The sequence below is a fragment of the Bombus vosnesenskii genome, unplaced genomic scaffold, assembly GCF_011952255.1.
Source record: "Bombus vosnesenskii isolate JDL3184/JDL3185 unplaced genomic scaffold, Bvos_JDL3184-5_v1.1 scf7180000013263, whole genome shotgun sequence".
NCBI classification, from domain to species: Eukaryota; Metazoa; Arthropoda; class Insecta; order Hymenoptera; family Apidae; genus Bombus; species Bombus vosnesenskii.
The window spans coordinates 6,814,616-6,833,101 of NW_022882923.1; the positions used below are offsets into that span (position 1 = coordinate 6,814,616).

The 18,486-nt window shown below is 35.1% G+C and overlaps 2 protein-coding genes across 2 annotated transcripts; one reads left to right on the plus strand and one right to left on the minus strand.

Annotated features, from left to right (window-relative positions):
* Window positions 1–3,480: 3,480 nt before the first annotated feature.
* Window positions 3,481–14,334, minus strand: LOC117232134 (endothelial zinc finger protein induced by tumor necrosis factor alpha-like). Its single transcript, XM_033491316.1, has 6 exons — window positions 14,194–14,334; window positions 13,159–13,314; window positions 6,979–7,220; window positions 6,538–6,827; window positions 6,159–6,450; window positions 3,481–5,747 (listed from the first exon to the last, which is right to left on the minus strand). Exons 1-6 carry the CDS (start codon window positions 14,332–14,334, stop codon window positions 5,468–5,470), a joined length of 1,401 nt encoding a protein of 466 aa, XP_033347207.1. The 3' UTR covers window positions 3,481–5,467.
* An 818-nt stretch (window positions 14,335–15,152) lies between these two features.
* LOC117234535 (sensory neuron membrane protein 2-like) lies at window positions 15,153–18,446 on the plus strand. The gene is made up of 8 exons (XM_033495868.1): window positions 15,153–15,317; window positions 15,764–15,918; window positions 16,302–16,464; window positions 16,740–16,988; window positions 17,269–17,476; window positions 17,708–17,916; window positions 17,976–18,310; window positions 18,392–18,446. Exons 1-8 carry the CDS (start codon window positions 15,153–15,155, stop codon window positions 18,444–18,446), a joined length of 1,539 nt encoding a protein of 512 aa, XP_033351759.1.
* Window positions 18,447–18,486: the final 40 nt, after the last annotated feature.

Sequence of the window (18,486 nt, forward strand, 5' to 3'; positions counted from 1 at the left end):
TAAGAAATCTACTATCCGTAAATATCATAGGCGGAAATTAACAAACGATAAATTAAATGTGAGAGCGTGCATTCATAATTAGGAGATTGTAGGTAGCCAGAGCCTTGTCCATGATCTTACTGCAAGGTACCTCGCGTGAAACAAGTTGAACTTCCTCTGAAACACTGCATACAATCTATATAAATTCTTGAGGAAACGAATACAATATTTATTTTGCCAATTAGGGAGGATTCCTTCGTTCACTTACGTTATCGCTAATTATGGGTATAGTGTCAGGCAAATATTCGCGATAGAATAGATTAGATTAGTTGGAAAGTTCTATCGACTTCTTTCACTTAAAGTTTCTTTTAGTTCGATAATTTATATCCGCAAATATTCTATTAGCCAGAATAAAAATTTCCAATTACAAGGAAGCATTTTCCTCATAACATTCGCAAAGTGTACCATGAAATGGAGAAAGTATGCTTCGTGTATCGATGTGTCATTTCATTATGGCTCCTAGAAGAACTCCTAAAAAAGCGAAGAAATTATAAATTCTATACTTCAGAGGGAAAATGTAGACGATAAGTTTGAGTAGCGTTTCAGCAGCGTAAGGCGAAGAGTACCAATTAAAATTTCTCACTGAAGTGTTGGAATGAATTTAAATGGAGAGAAAGGAGAAGCATTAAATAAGAAATGTCGATAGGTATTTCCGACAGATCGGACAGTTCGCGTGAAATTAGCAGCGGCGTCGTGTAAACTATTCAGCATTTTACAAACTCCATTGCATCGAATTTTCTTAATCGCTTCGATTGGACGACGCCCTGTGTTTCGCATAGCAATTCCCTTTACAAATGCGAGCACTATCCCGCGCACTTTGGGGTCACGTTACTTTCATTGAACAACCTTTGACGTATCCCATGCTATTGCAACGATCTACGAGGGATCCCACGATCCATGGGGGAGGATACGTGATCTTTTAGGTGTGATTCATACCTTATTGTAAATATAGGTTGAACGTGTAAGGCATCGCCTCTTGAAACAGGTTTCAGTAGGTTACAATAATTTCAATTATGCTTCATATCCTACTATATTGTATTATATCTATTTCTGTAATTGGAATAGAAGACTAAGATAGGATAGAAGTGATCGAACTAATTTCTACATCTAATAAACTGATATAAAAATGTTCTCATGATCTCATTTCCTCGTTATAATGTCTTATTTTTATTGTTCTTGTATTACTACATTTTTCGTCTCTGGTATTATCTCCAGCTCGTTATAATTAAAATATTGTAATAAATAAAATATACTGAAATAATGTGTGAAATTCTAATAAAAGACGGCAGTAGTTGAACAAATGAACAATTAAGAAAATTAAATGTCGGATAAATATTATTAAATAATAACTAGTAATTTAAAATTAAATCGAAATATTATAGTAGCGTATCGCGTAAATGAAATCTCACAAGCAAAATAAGTATAAGCACATAAAACAGTGTGCATTTAGAATGAAACGTACCTAAGTACATATACAAATAGAAACAGAAATTAGAAATACTTATTCCAAAAAACATATTTAGACCCTAACCGTTCAAATTTACCTCGTGAAATTTGTACAATATTCGTCTCTTAATAGTCATCTCCTGAAACGCCATACTTTTGCTCTCACCTATCCGTCATCGAATGCAACTGGCACGTCATGTCAACTACGCCCAGCTCAAAACGGAAGGAAAGTTAGGCAAAGACAAAGAAAACTTAGACAAAGGGACAATTATCTTATTATGCTGGCTCGCGAATAATACCCGTGCAGTTGGAACGAAAATAAAAATGTAGTTGAACAGGGCGTCCGTTTATCAGTATTGGCAATACGGGTGCGGCAAGGCAAACCGGCCGTATCGAAGCAGGAACTCGATATCCTTAGTAGTGGACCCAAAGAAACGCATACCGTAACGTTTCGCGTCACGTCGATGTCCTTTAAGAAAGTCGATCACGGAGTTAATTTATGGCCAAACGGGTGCAGTTCACGCTGGATGCAGCATGCGAGCACCGGTTACATACTTGTCGAGCCACTTGAATGCCCTGCATCCGTGTTACATTTGGTCACTTCATCCATTTTTTTCTTTTTCCATTCTACTGTCATAAGTTGATAGATAGAATTATGACAAGCTTTTAAGCTTTTAGTATGTTTCAACGTAGAGGAATTAGTTGCTCGTATACTGAATTTTTATTCAAATTCGTAGGTATTTTTATGGAGACAACTTGTATAAGAAATTTGTCTTACTCACTGAATATCATAATAAGTGACTTGCTTCGAAAATGTTTGTATATCATGCGCGTCTTGTAAATTTTTGGAGATTTAAATTTCCCATAAATACATAAATATACCCAATCTAGTTATCAAATAGCTTATTTATAACAAATATCAATTTCTGAAGCTTGATTAATTTAATGAAACGCAAAAAATATTGTTGAATAATATTTATAATATGAATAATGTTTTTAAAATTCTTATGCTATACAAAACAAACGAGATAGGAAAACTAGTATGCCATGTATTACATTACGCGTTTCTCCAATATTAATTCAGAATCATTCGAATATATTTCAGTAATGTGAAAGGCAATGTTTTACTTTTTCAGTTGTCTTTTATTTATAAAGGTATATTGGTTATACATTTCGTTTCATGATTATGGCAGTAATATACTGACTCTGATTAGCTGCGCGTGACATCAACAGTATAAAAGTAATCTAAAAACAGCTGCTAGAGGCAGTGGCATCAATCATTCACTCCTCACAACAGAAACAAACAGAAAATAATAGTAATAAAAGAGAAAATAGAAAAAAACATAAAAGAACGAGAACAACTCTCATCTTATCTATATTAAACTTATACTTATTTAGAAATTCATATGCCAATGTGCCTCCTTAACACGTTTCAATTTCAAATGATCAAAACGAAATCGGATAAATCCCAGAGAAAAGGCACTATACGTCTATTAAATATAATATTCCACTCTCGACCGTACAAAGTACCACGATTATAAATCATTACGCTTTACATCGCATAAACGTTTCATTTCCGCATGCAATTCTCCTCGAAACAAGAAAAAGAAAAACTCTAGAAGAAACGCTGGATCGCGTTAGATCCTCGATAGACATATTATTGCAATCTCTACAAATTTACATTTTCGTCGACGGCGTGCAAATGGCAGGCATAATTTTTCGAACTATGTCATGCTGGTTTCTGGTACTCTTCGTTCGTAAAAATCAAGACCGTAAATTAGTTTTCATATTTGCACCTTCGTGTCGGTCGTTGTTACACTCCGTTTAATCGCTCCATTTAATCCCTTTAATCACCTCTTTTTAATTCTTCAATTTTCTATCATTGTGACGGACGTGGAAAAAGTGGAAATCCGCTTACACGAATCGTTCAGCTTTGTATCAAATTTTCAACGACCTAACTCCAACTATTCTAAATTCATACAAACTATGTAAAAGATGTTTCTCGTTAACTGCATTAGAAGAAAGGCCGGCATTTTTGTCTTATTTTTCTCCATTTCCTTTACATCGTTACTAATTAAGCCGCTATAAACGGTTATTGTTTATGCATATTTATCGCGCGAGTGTCAGCGAACGTTTTCTATCAAAATTACTCGCAGAACCTCCTTTTCTGTCTTTTCATTCACATTTTGTCTTCATTTTTCGTCTTCGTCCTTCCTTTTCTTCGTAACAATCGCAACTATTGTCGATACGATTAACACTATATTGCACTAGTTAGAATTATACAAAATATATACCTAACGGTAGGTATAGCTTTTTTCTTTTTCTTTCTTTTTGAAGTATACCATTTTAGGCACCGTTATCCTGGAAGTAATTTGGATCGAAAATAAGCCGGAAATGAGTCGTACGTGAGGCAGGAGGCACGGCAGTTTTAGCAACATTATGTTCTCGCTGACTATATAATGTTTTATTCTAAAGACGAGAGGAAGAAAGCGCTGTAGAAGCGAATCCTATGAAGTTATTGGAAGAGACAGTTTGTTCACAATGCATGTCTCTCGCGGGCACTCGATGAACTAATATTGTGAAACGATATTGCTGCTAATTTTTACATTGAGTAATAAAAAAAAAGCGTACGAGGTTTCCATTGATTAAAATTGAATTGGAAATCGATAAAGTGTAATAAAAGAATGTTGAAAGATTAAAAGGCATTAGATACTCAAGCTTATAAGTACACGTACTTATAAGTACACTTTTGTTTTTTCATGTTCTCATTAACTGTAATAAAGCGAAAATCTGTCGTATATGTAATATAAACCCTTCCCTGGTTAAGTACATATTCATACTTCAGGTACCAAGGATAATCGTAACAATAAACAAGTTTTTAAGCAAACAGTAAAAGAAATCTGCTTGATCTAGAATAGATTATAGAATATAAAACATCTGGGTATGTTTTGTCGTATCCGGTAAAATATTTGTGTATCAACACTTACGCTACACAACAATAAAAACTACACGTTTGGTATTATAAATCGATAATGTGGCTAATAATACATCGCCTTTGGAAGATCAAGGAATTTCATTTAAAAAAGAACAAAAATAATCATATAATTAGAATATAACCTTAACAGATAGTCAAATAAATGATTTTTAAACTAGACAAAAAATTTCTATTTAAAAAGAATTTCTTAATCAAGTAATATTCCCGCAAAAGCAATTACACGCAACACCACATACGCACCGTTTTAAAACGCCGAAATGTATAATTTAAAAAACATAATTACTTCGAAACAATAAAATCTTCAAATTGTGAAACATACGAAACAGGTCGTTGATCGTAAAATGTGTAAAAAAAACTATAATAGCATTGAGAACAAACCTGTACATTACATGGCAGATATAGCTAATGGCTAAAGATAGCGGAAAGCTAGCTATGTAGGAACGTATACTATTAAGTAATCATACTTAAATATTGGCGCAATAGTATAATCTCTTACCATATAAATCAGTATCGCGTCAATACCTAAATACCTGACGAATATAATGTATGTCCCAATTTATTATATATAATATTCGGGATACACAGTAGTACTCCTATGTTAATTCGAAATCTTTAATTTCGGTGATATGTGCAATGCAAAAAAATATTGTTCTCTGTTATTTCCTGAAAGCAGTGCACTTTATGTTTATTGACTTGTGATCAACTATCGGACGAACGAATTATGCGATATTCAAAGGATTCGTACAACAATTTTTAAAAGCTGTATTTAGTTTCCTTTGTAGCGTGAAACAAACGATAAACTGTGTGTATCCGTTAATATTTATAGAGAAATATACTACTGTGTATCTCTCGTTATAAATCAGTACATATTCATTACAATCACAATACGCATGACATCCTATGCAGAAGTTCTGGTCAAAATGGAGTAGAGAACTTGTACTATGGTAAGACACGAATCGATGGCGCATAATGACAGGAAGGATAATTCTAGCTGCATAATCCCGAAGGATCGACCAGTCCACGAGCGATCAATTCGGCCGTTGCAGGATCGCTTCCTTGTTTACCACTCGAATGCTGAGATGGCGTTTGCTGCGCGTGAGGTTCGAAATGGGAACGTACGTGGAACATAAATTCAGCCTTATCTGTAAAATCTGTACGGCACATAAGACAGAAATGCCTCTCAGATGCGTACGCTTGCGGAGGAGCTGTAGATCCCGGGAAATATGGTGCTGCATGTTGTGGCGGAGCCGATGCTTCCAAGTGAGAACTGTAACAGAAGATGTTCAATTACACAACAATAAATTATCAAACAATTAATGATGATGTATATATTTTGAGATAAATACGTTCATTACGAAGAGTTAGACATATGTTCTTTCTATTTTCTTTTCAATTATTTATAACATTTTTCCCAACATATCGAGAATTAAATATTGCTAAATAATATAATTATATTACTTATATATTCCATGAATTTCTATATTGAAGCTATTATAATAATTGCGTACAAAAATTTTTCAAAATTTCTTATACGCTAATGAATATTGTATTTAATAAAAGTATCTTCTATTAATAAATATTATTTCTCTTATATTCTTTCCAGTGAAAATATTGTTCTAGAATAAAATTTTAAATATTTATGTTTACTACTACAGATGTAAACATAAACAGAAATTACCGAGCATGCTGCATCCATTCATCTCTTGTGGCTAATGCTCGACCGCATAATTCACACGCCCAACTAACTGGTTCTTCCTTCAATTTGTGTATAGTATCCTGCCGAGATTGTTGCTGCTGCTGCGGTTGTTGTGCTTGTTGCTGTTGTTGCTGAGCTTGTTGCTGTTGCTGCTGTTGTTGCTGCTGTTGATCCGAATTCGGAGCTGTAGGTGTAGAAAGTGGCGCCACTCCCGGTCTGTGTCTCAACTTGTTCATATGAATAACTAGTTTATCTCTGCGGGCAAATGCTTTACCTAGAAGCAAAAGCCGTAACATCAGTTAAACTCAAACAAGTACATAAATTATCGTACAATGCAAAGCAACAGTTTAGACACACTTACCGCAAACTTCGCAGGAATACGGCTTCTCCCCTGTATGAATACGCATGTGAATAACGAGTTTATCCTTACGAGCAAGACCTTTGCCACAAACGGTGCAAGCGAACGCCTTTGTCGCCGGTTCACCTGTATTTGTGGCCTTTGACGCAAATCCTGGGCGAGACGTTATATTGTTTGTAGTTCTTAATGGCTGATTTACTGTAGGGGCTCTACTCCCAAACTGCTGATCCATTGCACCAGGAAATGGAGGCATTACACCTCCAGGGCGCATTGCTGCTGAGTAATCTGGAGACCTATTTCGAATTTTGCAATCAATATTTTAACATTTATATTCTGACAGATAATAATTACTGTGCCTCTTATTATAAAAAAAATCATTCCAACGAATAGCATAACAATCTCACTTCTTGTAAGATTTGACACTAGCATAAAAGGAAAACTTACCATGTTCCGATAGAGCGGAGTACGCGTACACCATCGTCATAACCCAAACCATCGTCGGGTAAGGTAAAGGTTGGATTAGGTGTCTGAGGTGTCGCAGGTGGACCAGGGCCAGCAAGCCTCGCTTGTGCAGCTTGTTGTGCCATGTGTTGCTGTACTGCAGCATGAGCCACAGCATGAGCTTCCACATAAGCCGATCGCTGTTGTTGCTGGCTACCATTAGACATCTTGTCCTTATCAGTGCCCTATTAATTATTGTTTTATTGTTGCATTATGTTTTGTACCAGCATAAGTCGTTTTTGAGAAGGACAGGCGCCTTCTTAAGTTTTCATCAAATTTTTTCTTTGATTAGTCATCGAAACAGAGCAAATTAGATGTTAATTCGTAGATGATAAGAGATTAACTGACCTTAGCAATTTTTACTTTTGTGGTAATTTGAAAAATGCCCACTATCAGGTATTCTGCATATTAGTAGCTCTTAACAAGCATATTTATATAATTTAACTATTTTTTCAACAATTAACAGTATAACCTACAGTAGCAACTTCTTAAATTAATAAAATTTTTATTTTTTAAATATTTCTATAGCGATTTGTAGATCCCGTTATGGTGGATACGCGATAAAAGGACCTTTAACTATCATATCAGCTACAAGATAAGATATATAAAGCTTTTTGTTAAAAACTTAAAGCGATTAAAAAGAACTGATGCAAGGAGATCGATTTATTTCAAATTTCGAACTGGACTTTCTCAGAAATGTTGCTATCACGAATTATCAACTTAGTTGAGCAACATGCGGATCACACTTCCAAAGATATCTTGGTTGTATAAAAATACGAGATTAATTAGGTTAATAAACTCGATTCGTATTAAAACAATCATAAAATATAAGATTATGTAAAATCATAAAAAAGGAGATTGTGGTTAAATTTATCATAAACGATGGAGAAACTAAATAAGTGGGAAAAATGGACAGATGTATTACGATTTTCAATAACTGATACTTGTCACAATGTTTGGGACAATGGTCATTGTATTAGTAAAATATATTTGCAAAATACAATTATCGACACAATGCGTTTATTTGATTGTAAAATTGAAGGAAATCTGTAGGAATGAACAGCATTTTGCGACATTTCTATCAATTCGAGCACAAAAGCGTAACAGCTTCGAAACCGATATGGGAAAACGATTAATCACGGGAACTGAGCTGAGCGGAGCATGCACGAAGCCGCACTCGGTGCCAAATATCTATTAACGATAATCGATATTTACCAGAAACTGAGTTTCAAATAATTCTTCAGCTAAATGGAACGTATTCGATTCCTTGTGAACTGATGTGAAACATAATTAACGCTTTCCAGAAATGAAAACTTCGGAGGAATATTTTTTAAATAAAAAAAGTGATGGAAAAATTGGTCATGCAATTTCCTCTAAAAAAACACTAATTGTTGTGATAATTGATGAAGTTCTCCTAATAACGAAGCATTAAGCTTTTCAAAAGTAAAAATTTTTTAAGGAGAATTTTAGAGACAAAGTTCAAAAATATTTTTCGAACTGATAAGGAAATTCAAGTTGCATAATAATGTTCAAAAATCACTAATTATCCGAAGCAATTATTGAAATCGATCTCAACGAGAATTTACGTAGTAAATTCTCCAAAAATTGAAACGTTTTGTAAAAGGAATTCTAAGGAAAAGTTATAGATATTCAACAAGCTGATTAAAAAGTGAAAATCGTGCAATAATCTCTAAAAGCCACTCGTAGGAATACAAGAATATTGAATATTTAGTGTAAATTGCTGATGATTAAAAATTTGCATAAAAACCGGGGAAAACTCTAATATACTATAAAAGAAGCTGTCGAGAAATCAAAATTTCGTCCACGTGACGCTGGTTCGCGACACGAAGGTATCGGAACAAGCCGGAGAGAATGGTCGTATCGCCGAGAAGCATCACAGAAGCCTGTATCCCCCAGAGACGACATCGAATACATAAAAGACAGGGACTTTCGAAGGAACCGAAAAGATCTGTTCGCGTAGCCTGCTCCGTCAAGGTCCTCCGGGAAAGAACGATGACCGAAACGAGAGAGACAGGAAACGAGAGTGAGGGAAGACGAAAGAAGGGAAAGAAAGAAAGAAAAAGAGAGACGGAGAAAGAAGTTAGCTTACAGAAAGGCAGACACGAAGGTTCCCACAAAAGACGAGCAAACGCTATCGGGCTGATCTCCCGGCTCACGTACCTACACACACTTTGTTCCCCTGCAGAGGCCGAGGAAAACCGCACGGTCCCAATCGACTCACTGGGTCGGATGTCCTCGAGGAAAGATATCACTGACACCGTCACAAGGCGAGCAACTCAACGGCACATCACATCAGTGTCCATCGCGCGTCGTCATGCCGCCCGTTCTGTTGGGAGTTTCCGAACTGGGTGAAAAAAATTGAGCGACCACGAGGCTCGTCGTCCAGACCGGAGGTGGCTGGTAGAGACCAGAACACGTTAGCCTTAGACTCCGATAACGAAGAATTTTTAACGCGACAATGACGTTGAGAAGAACAACGGAAACTCTATGACCACGCGCGTTCCTTCTTTTCGCGACGCCACGAAAGAATCTCGCGTTTTACGGGGCAACCAGAGTGTGTCCCGCGGAGCTAGCCGCCGATTCCCGGCGCGGGAGGATGCAAGGACAAAGAGACGAAAAAACGTCTGGTCGAAGCAGAGGGGATAACCCTCTAGCGAGAGAGTGAGGAAGGGAAGGAGAACAGAGAGGGTAAGAAGAAGGAAAGAGAGCAACGACCAGTCGACTGGAGAAAGAACGAGCTATATTCAGAGGGAACGAGGGAAACGAAGGCGACTAAAGAAAAAACCGGAGAGAAAGAGGGACAGAATGTGTATGTGTGTGTAAGAGAGAAAGAGGGGAGGGGGAGAGAAAGGGAGAGATGAGATAGCCGGTGACACACGGATGCAGCGCGGCGTAACGATATCGAGTGGAGGTCTCCACGGAATGCACCGTGGCGATGTGCTGTGGAGAGCAAGACCACACAGGGTGCACCGATCGGACGAAGACAAAACAAGGAGGAAGAGGCGGAGGGAAATGGAACGGCGACACTCGGGTTATGGAGCCAAGTATGCGCGAACTTGGTATAAACGGTTCTATTTGATCGGTGAGACTAAGCGCGTCCCGGTGAGCAAGCGAAATTGGCGCGACTAGGTGCGGGAACAAGCACCGAGCGATACTGAACCGGTAGAAGGGAAAGAAGAATAGGCACGGGAGAAGCGATATGCGGACGAGACGGCGCGGTGCAACGATATCGAGTGGAGATCCCCGCGGAATGCATCGTGGCTGGCGCGACGACGAGAACACGCGAGAGAGAGACAGAGACAAAGAGAGAGAAAGAAACAGAGCGAAAAAGAAGGGGAGATTCGGAGAGCGAGAACGAGAGGAAGAAAGAAGGGAAAGAGAAAGAGAAAGGCAGGGACGCCCTAGAGAGGCAAGTATGCGCGCGAAGAGACCTTCGTGTATACCTTGTGTCGTATACACAGACTACCGAGTCACTCGCTTGCCGGATACACACAATGACGGAAGAGAGTAGCGTAGCACCAGTCGACGGCGGCGTCGGCGGCGGCGCTCTGCAGTGCGTCGGCCCGCTGACCTTGACACTGACATTGACTAAGCGAGCGACTGAAAGAGAGTAGGAGAGGACAGAATCAAATAGAAACAGGCAGATAAGGAGACAGAGAGAGACTAGAAGGAGTGACGTATCATTGGATGGTACATATGCGCGATTAGGCTAAACTAAACACGATACATAAACGCGAGCAGCCACCTAGCAGTATATAAGTACCGTTCGCTTCCTCTGCTTTCTTTGCTCCCTAGCTCTCCTCGGTTGACCGCATCAACGATCAACCGGGTAACGAGACTTCGTCGGCCGTTTACGACGGGGTATTCCAGACCTCGAAACAGGTTTTCAGAGGTGTATAGGTCTGCTCCTCGTTGCACCTGTGCCCGGGACAAGGAGATCCAACGGGCCAACTAGCAAGGGAAGGGGATCGAACAATCTTGGATTGGGGAGCGACGAGACGCGTAGTGGAATAGAGACAGAGAGGAGCTGGTGAAAGAAGGACAGGGGAAGGGTAGAAAAGAAGACGAAGGTAAAGGAGAGAAGGGAACGGAGACGTTGTACCCGTGAACGGAAAAGAGTGAGAAAGAAGGAACTAGGCGAGACGTCGAAGAAAAGGAGAACTGACTTTCGCTTTCTGTGCGCGACGCAGCCTAGCCATGGAGAGTCGATCAATAGCGCCGCGACGGTTGCACACACGTATACACATACAGGCACACACATGCGTGCCTTTTACAAACCCTCTATCCCGACTGGTCGCGTGATCTGTCTCTCTTTTGCCCTATCTGTTCATCCGTGTCTGCTTATCTGTATATTATCCCCTCCAGCTGGGTTCTCTGCACGAGGAGTCGCGTGTGTGAGGGTGGAATTATTGGGATCATGCTTCGTTGGCTAAGCAAGGGGTGCGAAGGAGGAACAGAGAGAGAATCAAGGACCTCGAGCTACCGATCAGCGACGCCCCTTGTTCCCTCTCCTTCCTTTTAGTCGGTTGCACGGTTTCGCATGGCCCTCTCTCACCCTCTTCATCTGCTGCGGTCTCTTCTCGCGCGCACGTTCGTACGCTTATCGAGCATAGTACAGAGGCGAAATCGGCACGAAAGAAGGTGGAACGGAGAGACAACACTGGGCAGAGGTGGTAGAACGCGAGCGCGTGTCGCGTAAAGGGCTTTTTACGCCGCTCGAAATGTGGAACTCGTGTCGGCCACCCATTCGACGCATAAAGTCACTTTAACGCGTCATGTCGGAAATTGCCACCCGAGTTTACGAGCTTGTAAAGAGTCTCTGGTACTTCCTAGAATACGTACGACCCCCATCGTACGGGGATAGCCTGATTCCTTCTGGCTATTCGTGTCCGGCTCGTACAACGATAAATTTTCCAATGTTGCTCTGGAAAAAATTCTTGCTCTCTCTCCCTCTTTTCTCTTACTCGTTGCCTCCACGAGATACCATGAGCTTTATGTCAGACCTTTAATCTACCTTTATTAAGCGCGCTGTCTCCTCCATTTGTAAGGCACTTGCTCCCAGTCGTAAACCACGTGCTCTCGCGAGGATATTAAACGCGCCTGATGTGTCTCATGAAATCAATTAAGAGCAAATAAACTGGTGCTCCATAAACAAGTATTCCTACGAGTTGCTCGTTTGTTGCTATATTTAGTGGTAACGTTATAAATATACTTTTAACTAGACTTCTTGTGTTTAAGTGAAGTATACAGACGTACCATTCATGCGAGCAGAATATACATTTTTCTTTTTATAGATTAAAAAAGGGTCATATTATAGATATAATTTAATCTGTTATTTTTAACTATATAATTTAATGTCTTAGATAATAATAAGCATTGGTCGTTGAATGATGTGAAAATAATAATGGGATGTATAATTATTGTTTTGGTATTAAAGATATTGAAGAAACAGTAACATGTGTTTTAATGTATAACTTTCAAGAAATTAGTGAATGTTTGTTTTTGGAGAAATTAATTTTTGAGAACATTTTTGTTTATTATTTTGAGTCATGCACTATTATATGCATCTATAAATTTATATATAAAATAAATTTAGATTCCTGTTGAACCTTTGTCAGTAAAACACATAAATACATGTCAGTAAAACAAATAAAAGCATACATAGATTATTACCTATTCATTTTCTACGTAATATAAAAACCTTATATTTGTTATTTATTTTTTAAAATATCTAAATTATTATATAAAAATTTAAATAACTATGCTGCATATTTTTAAATTTGTTTGCAATAATATTTCTATAATAAATATTATATTCTAAATTTATATTTACTTAGCTTCTAACATTATAAATCAAAATGAAAATTTCGTATGTAAACAATTAACACCCATATTTAGCTTAACTCGTTTATGCATATATTAAATAATCTGATTTATGTAAAATTAAAATTATTTCAACAAAATTAGAATTAAAGTTCGTTCATGCTTTTCTCACACTACACAATGGGAGAAATTTTATTTGTGGCTTTTCATTCACGAATTACTTAAATTATTAATTGTTAATTAAATGAATTACAGATTAATTTAAACATTTAGACTTACCTGGTTTACCGATGCAGCGAGGTGCTTCAAACTGTCCGCGTAATTTTTTAACACAGTATCGGTCGTCATGCAGCTCACCCGAAACTCGTAAAACATATCCAATTTGTATACGCATCTCTGACAAATATTTTTGGGCAAAGCGTCCTCTTTCGTTATCTGTGATAATATTATTGGTTGAATATTTTGTTTGTAGAAAATATAATCTCCAATACGTATATAAACATGTTAGGTTATATATGTTTGAAGTAGATTTCCATACGCATTATAATATTTTGTTAAAGAAATATAAATATAAATAAATATATATATAACATAGTAATTGAAGTGAAATTCAGGAAATAAAATTACAACAGTATATTTATATTTCTTTAACAAAATATTATAAAGCGTATGAGTACCTAATTTAAGCATATATAACCTAACATGTTTGACTTGTCATAATTAACATTTTTGAAATAAATAATAATTTTAAATTGTTGAAAGGTTTTCGGAGTTACTATATATCTCCCTTTTTTGTAAATAATCAACTTTTACTTCTTAATTGCCCTTATTAGTATTACAATTAAGAAATATCACAATAACCTAAAAAGTGACTTATATTGATTATTATATGTAAAAAAATCGTGTAATAATTATAAATGTCAAAATGTAAAATCATTAAATCGATACATAGCCTAAGTTGTAATTGTTGAAAATTTCTGTATTTGTAAACTAAAAAACAGAATTATTATGACAGACCATTTAAAAATTAGTTTGCGATTCTTCTTTTCAAAATAATCAATGAAAGTTCGTATTATTTTGTGAACACTTTTGCTTGCTATTTCATTCAATATTTTTACGGCATAAACTTAGAGCAATGATAAAACGTATTGTAGCAGGTTTCTACAGTTCTCTATTTCCAATATCCTATACGCACTCGTTTTAACATAACGTTGTAACATAATGTTTACCAAAGAGACAAATATTAGTTAAATTTAGCAATAAAGACAATAAATCTTAACTAATTTTACAAATACAACAAGAAATATGACTTACTACAGCAGGAATGCAGGAACGTATTTTAAAAAGTAATTGTCTCTGTTCGCCTTCTTTGTCGAAAATTTGAAGCTGGTGATTGCTCTTCAACGAACATAATCTACACAATTCAGTGAAACTGAAATCTTCGTTCATTGCCATTCTTATGATTCACGATTAAACACAAACGCTGAACAATTGTTAGGTTATAATGTCTGTGAGGTGTATTTCCACGCACTTTTTCGAGACAACGAAGGTTAGCGAGAAAGTGGCACAGAATTATTATTCGTGAACGTATCGAGAAATGAAAGTTGGTTAAAATTTTAAATATTAAAAAACTAGAAGTTTCTAACAAAATTAAAGTAACGCCACCATTTCTTTCCTGCCGTTTCACTGTTGTTCAGCGTGCAGAATGCCTGATCCCACATTGCGCGAAGCTTGACCATCTGGTGGGTGGAGAAGGTAACAACAAAGGGTTGCATATGATGGTAAAACAGGTAGAAACAGCAACGAGAGCAGCAAAAGTTTTTAAATAAATTATTTGACTAAAATTAAAAAACTGTGATTATTTATTTTACTGATATACTTTTATTTACACAAATATTTTTTTTATATAAAGACATATTAAAAAGTATTTGTACATACTTGGAAAAATAATATTACTAAAAAATGAGTACAAATAACATTGATCATAAGTATAAAATAATCTAAAACAAGAATATTGATTTGAGATTTTAGTAGATAATATATAAATAATTTATGTAATCGTTTATGTTCGTAACATGAATTCATATTCCATAATTGCACGAATGTATTATTTATTAATAACGAAAGCTGCAAGCATTGCAAAGTTCAGTATAAAAACCGAATATATGAGAGTTTTCTACTAATTTCTGCGAAGAGATTTGGTTTGTGCACAAGATTGAGAACACTGAAATAAATATTAGAATATACATATACAGAAATAAAATACTGGCATTATGTCTCCTAATATTAGACAAACTGATAATTTTAAAGAAAAAGTTCGCAGTAATTTTTATAAAATGTGGTGTTATTATGGCTGTGCAATTATATGGATTATTTTTGGTTTATACGTGTCTCAAACCGAGCTATTCTCGAACATACTTATTAGTAAAATAACCGAGGTAAGATCCAACTGTTATATTAATTTAAATATTTATATTCGTGATATTAGAATATTAACTTCTTCATTGTTATGAAACCATACATTATATCAATATGTTAATCTAAATATAGATATTTAAATTTTTGTATAATGTTTCTTTCGAGATGATGTTATTTTTCTTTTTTTGGAGACTGAATTTACTATGAAAAATAAATTTTCGTATTTTACAAAAAATGGTTCTTCGTTTTAATGAAAATTGAATAGTATGAACACCGTTGGAAAAGTTGCAAATTATAATAAAATTACCTTTCAATCATCCTTTTAAAACGATGACACATTTGAATTCAGTATAATAAAAGTTCAAACATTACTCTTTCAAGATATGATATAATTCGCTCAAATTAGAAATTTGTATAATGCGTATAAGTTACACAGAATTTACTCATGTAAAATAACAATTTACAGGTATTATCACTGCGTGAAGATTCAGAAATATACAAAGTATGGAAGTCACCTATACAATTAACTTTTACGTGTCATTTGTTCAATGTTACCAATCCCGATGAAGTGATGAGTGGAAGTAATCCATATTTCAATGAAGTTGGTCCATTTACTTATGAGTAAGAGATTAAATTGAACGAAAGTACTTACGTTGTACGTCTCGTGTATTAAATTTTAATGAAATTTATATTTTTCTAGAAATGCAATTGTATTTATTGTTAACATATTGTTTCGAATACGCTATTTTATCATACGTCATGTTTTATATTTCTAATCTATGTTTGCTAGTTAGTGTATTAATTAGGAAATATTATAGTATCGTAAAGATATTATATCTTGGAATATTTTAGATGAGTAATATTTTAAAAAATGTGTTTATCGTTTAATTTTAGTTAATTATTTGAATACATATATACCGTAAATATTTGGATCTAATAAGTTTGTAAATATTTATCAATCCTTGTTAATTCGTTTTTTAACATGTATATTATAATACATTTAGTGAAATACTCGAGAAACAAATTATAGATGTGGACGATGCGATGGATGAAATTACATATACAACAAAGTCTATGTACAGTTTTAACAAAGACTTGAGTGTGAAATTATCTCAACATGACAAAATCACTATGTTAAATCCTGCATACATTGGTACCATGTCGATGGCAAGTATAATTGAAGATGAAAGCTCTATAACTCGGTTTTTAGACATCTTCTATTTAAGTTAAAAAAAAATAACTTCTTAGTTCGACAATAATCGATTACGTAATTATTCAATAGTTTAATATTATTATATTAACACAGAATATCTATAGTAATCTAATATGTAAAATATTGTCCATACGATTTATTTAAACCTTTATCCTTTCGCATACTGAATTATTTAATTACCTTTAACTGTAAATGGTATGTATAATTTTAATTAATTATGTTTGTATAGCTCTCCAGCTTACCTCCTGAATATATGGAAAAATATGGTAATAACATACCGAAACTATTTCCAAACCGTAGTTCCATTTTTCTGAAAGCTAATCCTACCGATCTGCTTTTTAATGGAATTCAAGTTTCGTGCAATTTAAGAAAATTCCCTGAATTGGATATGATATGCAAAACATTGGGCAGTAATCTGCCACAAGCGTTGAGAAAAACCGACAAGCAAGATGTTTATCTACTCAGTATCTTTCAGAGGGTAAAAATTGTTTACAAAAACAAAACATGCAACATATTTTTGTATTTTTAATACTTTGTCATAAAAATTTTTATTAAAAATTCTTTACATATTTTAATAATAAGTTTCCAACATTTTCTACTTTCAAATTTAGACAATAATGTCAAGGAATGCAGGAATTATTCAGATATTTTCATAACAGCTAACAAAATGTTTCATGTTTCTAAGGTGTTCGAAAAATATTCATAGTAATATTTAAGTAAATGCGTATATAAATAATACTAATTTTCCCAATTGGTAGATGAACGCTACTTTTCGTGGGCCATTTTCTGTTAACAGAGGTGTTAATGATATAACGAGATTAGGAGATATAACATCTTATATGGGAAAAAGAAAACAAACAATGTGGAACTCTGAAGGTTGTAATATAATAAGAGGAACTGACTCAATCATTTGGGCACCATTAATAAAACCATTGCCTTTTGTTTCAACGTTTGTACCAGATTTATGTAGGTACGACATTATTTTTAAAGTATTACTAAAAACTTTATGCACATTCTCATGTAATACGAAATATTATTTCTTATAAAACTTTTAAACCATGTATTTTTTGTATCTGATATCAGGAAGAAAGAAATCTTGAGAATAGAGAAATAATTATTATTCAAATCTTTTATCTTGAAATTTGTTGTTACTTCATTACACTGGCTAACTGTTAAATAAAAATAACTTTATTTAAGTTAATATACCGTATCAGTTATCAAGATGTATGTGTAGAACAATCGATGCGGATTATAAAGATGAAATTTCGGTACGAGGTTTAATTGGCTCACGATTCGTCATGAAGGAAAGGACATGGTTTTTAAACACGACGCAGTGCTATTGTTTATTAGAAAATAAAATACCAAAATGTTTACCACAAGGCTTAATCGATGTCTGGGAATGTCAGGTAACATTATAACAAAATAGAAATATCTTCCTTTAATCTAAGATTTAATATTATTACAGAAACTGCCGGTAATCATATCAGAGCCACACTTTTTACATGGTGATCCACAGCTGTTAAAGTACGCAGGTGGTTTAAACCCTGATGAAAGGCTGCATGAAACTTACATCATTATCGAACCATATACCGGAACGCCTCTTTCTGGACAGAAAAGGATGCAACTAAATTTATATTTGGAAAAACAGTCAGTAGAGTTGCTTTCAAATGTCAGCGAGGGATATTTTCCGCTTATGTGGTGCGGAAATGTAAGATCCTTCAAGACAGTTCTTATCATTTTATCTTGTTTACTAAACATATATGATTTCACTTACGAAATGCAATTGATTAAAATTATACGGTTCAATTCTCAAGACATATCGTTTATTATGAGTTTATTATGGATATTATACTTATATTATATTATATTTATTATGAATAGCGAATGTGGTAGATTTTTCGATTTCAAAGTTGGCACCAGAGTATTTCGCGAATGATAATAAGAAAAGAACTTTACTAAAAATTGAGTTTATTATG